Consider the following 1,117-nt stretch of genomic DNA (forward strand, 5'->3'; position numbering starts at 1 on the left):
CTTGAGCCATTTGCTCATTTATACTCTTTGATAATTCTGGATTATTTTCCCCTATATCTTGTATCACACTTCCTATGTTATACATCTCAAACCCTATTCTACTGCTTTGTACTTCTCCATTTTTTTTGTACACTTCATATTGCTTTCTTAGGTAGCTATCGACTGCTGGATCTTTATTTATGTCATAATTATTACTTATATATGATATTGTACCTGTTATTGGATCATATCCAAGTGCTCTCTCCATATTAAGTGCTTTAAAGTCGCTTTGTTGCAGTTTCTCATTCTTAAATTCTTCATAGCTTTTTATTTCATTATTAATTCTTTTATTTATATTACTTATATCTAATACCGTACTATTTCCATTTGTCTCATTCTCATATATCAATTTCCCATCTTCTGTGAATCCTATTATGTTTATTTTACTTCTACCATCTAAAATTCCTGGTAGTGCTTCACTTGAACCTCCAACTTGTGTGCCATAATATGCTTCCACTTTTTCCTGGCTGCCTTTTGGTATATTTAGGTTCTCTCCTGCTATTATCCTATTAAGGTCCAGCAATTGTGGGTTTAAATTCCTTATTTCATCTTCACTTAACTTATACTTTTCCATTATATCACTTACCGTATCTCCCCTTTCTATCTTCAACTTCTCTACTTCTGCTCTCTGCATATTGTCAACTTGATTAAGTGCATCCCACACCATGCCTGGCTCTGCCTTCTTTTCTTTTACTTTCGCCTTGTTTTCTGTTTTACATACTCCTCCACTGCATACATAACTATCTCCTTTCTCTCCTAATACAACTCCACCTCTAAATGCTTCTGCCACTCTCATTCCTTCTCGCCCTGCTCTATCTAAGTCATTTGCTAATTTTTCATAATCCACATGCCCAGCCATTCCTTTAGATGCACTCTTATTCTCCTCTTCTCTCATATCTTTTATTTTTGATACTTTTATTGTCTTATCTAAATCTTGAAATAATTTTTCACGATTTATCTTCCCATCTTTACCTTCATAAGCGATTCTAGTCTCATGTTCAGTCCAGCCTTTTATTTTTGCTATTGTATCAATTGCATTTTGTTCCTGTCTCTTAGCTTTTACTTCATCTATTGTAGT

General features: G+C 33.9%; 1 protein-coding gene across 1 annotated transcript; it reads right to left on the bottom strand.

Annotated features, from left to right (window-relative positions):
- Positions 1–213: 213 nt before the first annotated feature.
- TRIADDRAFT_63020 (uncharacterized protein) lies at positions 214–934 on the bottom strand (the record flags this gene model as incomplete). Its single annotated transcript, XM_002119018.1, has 1 exon — positions 214–934. A coding segment is annotated over one exon (721 nt), but the record flags the coding sequence as incomplete, so codon positions are not given.
- Positions 935–1,117: the final 183 nt, after the last annotated feature.

Source organism: Trichoplax adhaerens, genomic scaffold (genome assembly GCF_000150275.1).
Source record: "Trichoplax adhaerens TRIADscaffold_4013 genomic scaffold, whole genome shotgun sequence".
Taxonomy (NCBI): Eukaryota; Metazoa; Placozoa; class Uniplacotomia; order Trichoplacea; family Trichoplacidae; genus Trichoplax; species Trichoplax adhaerens.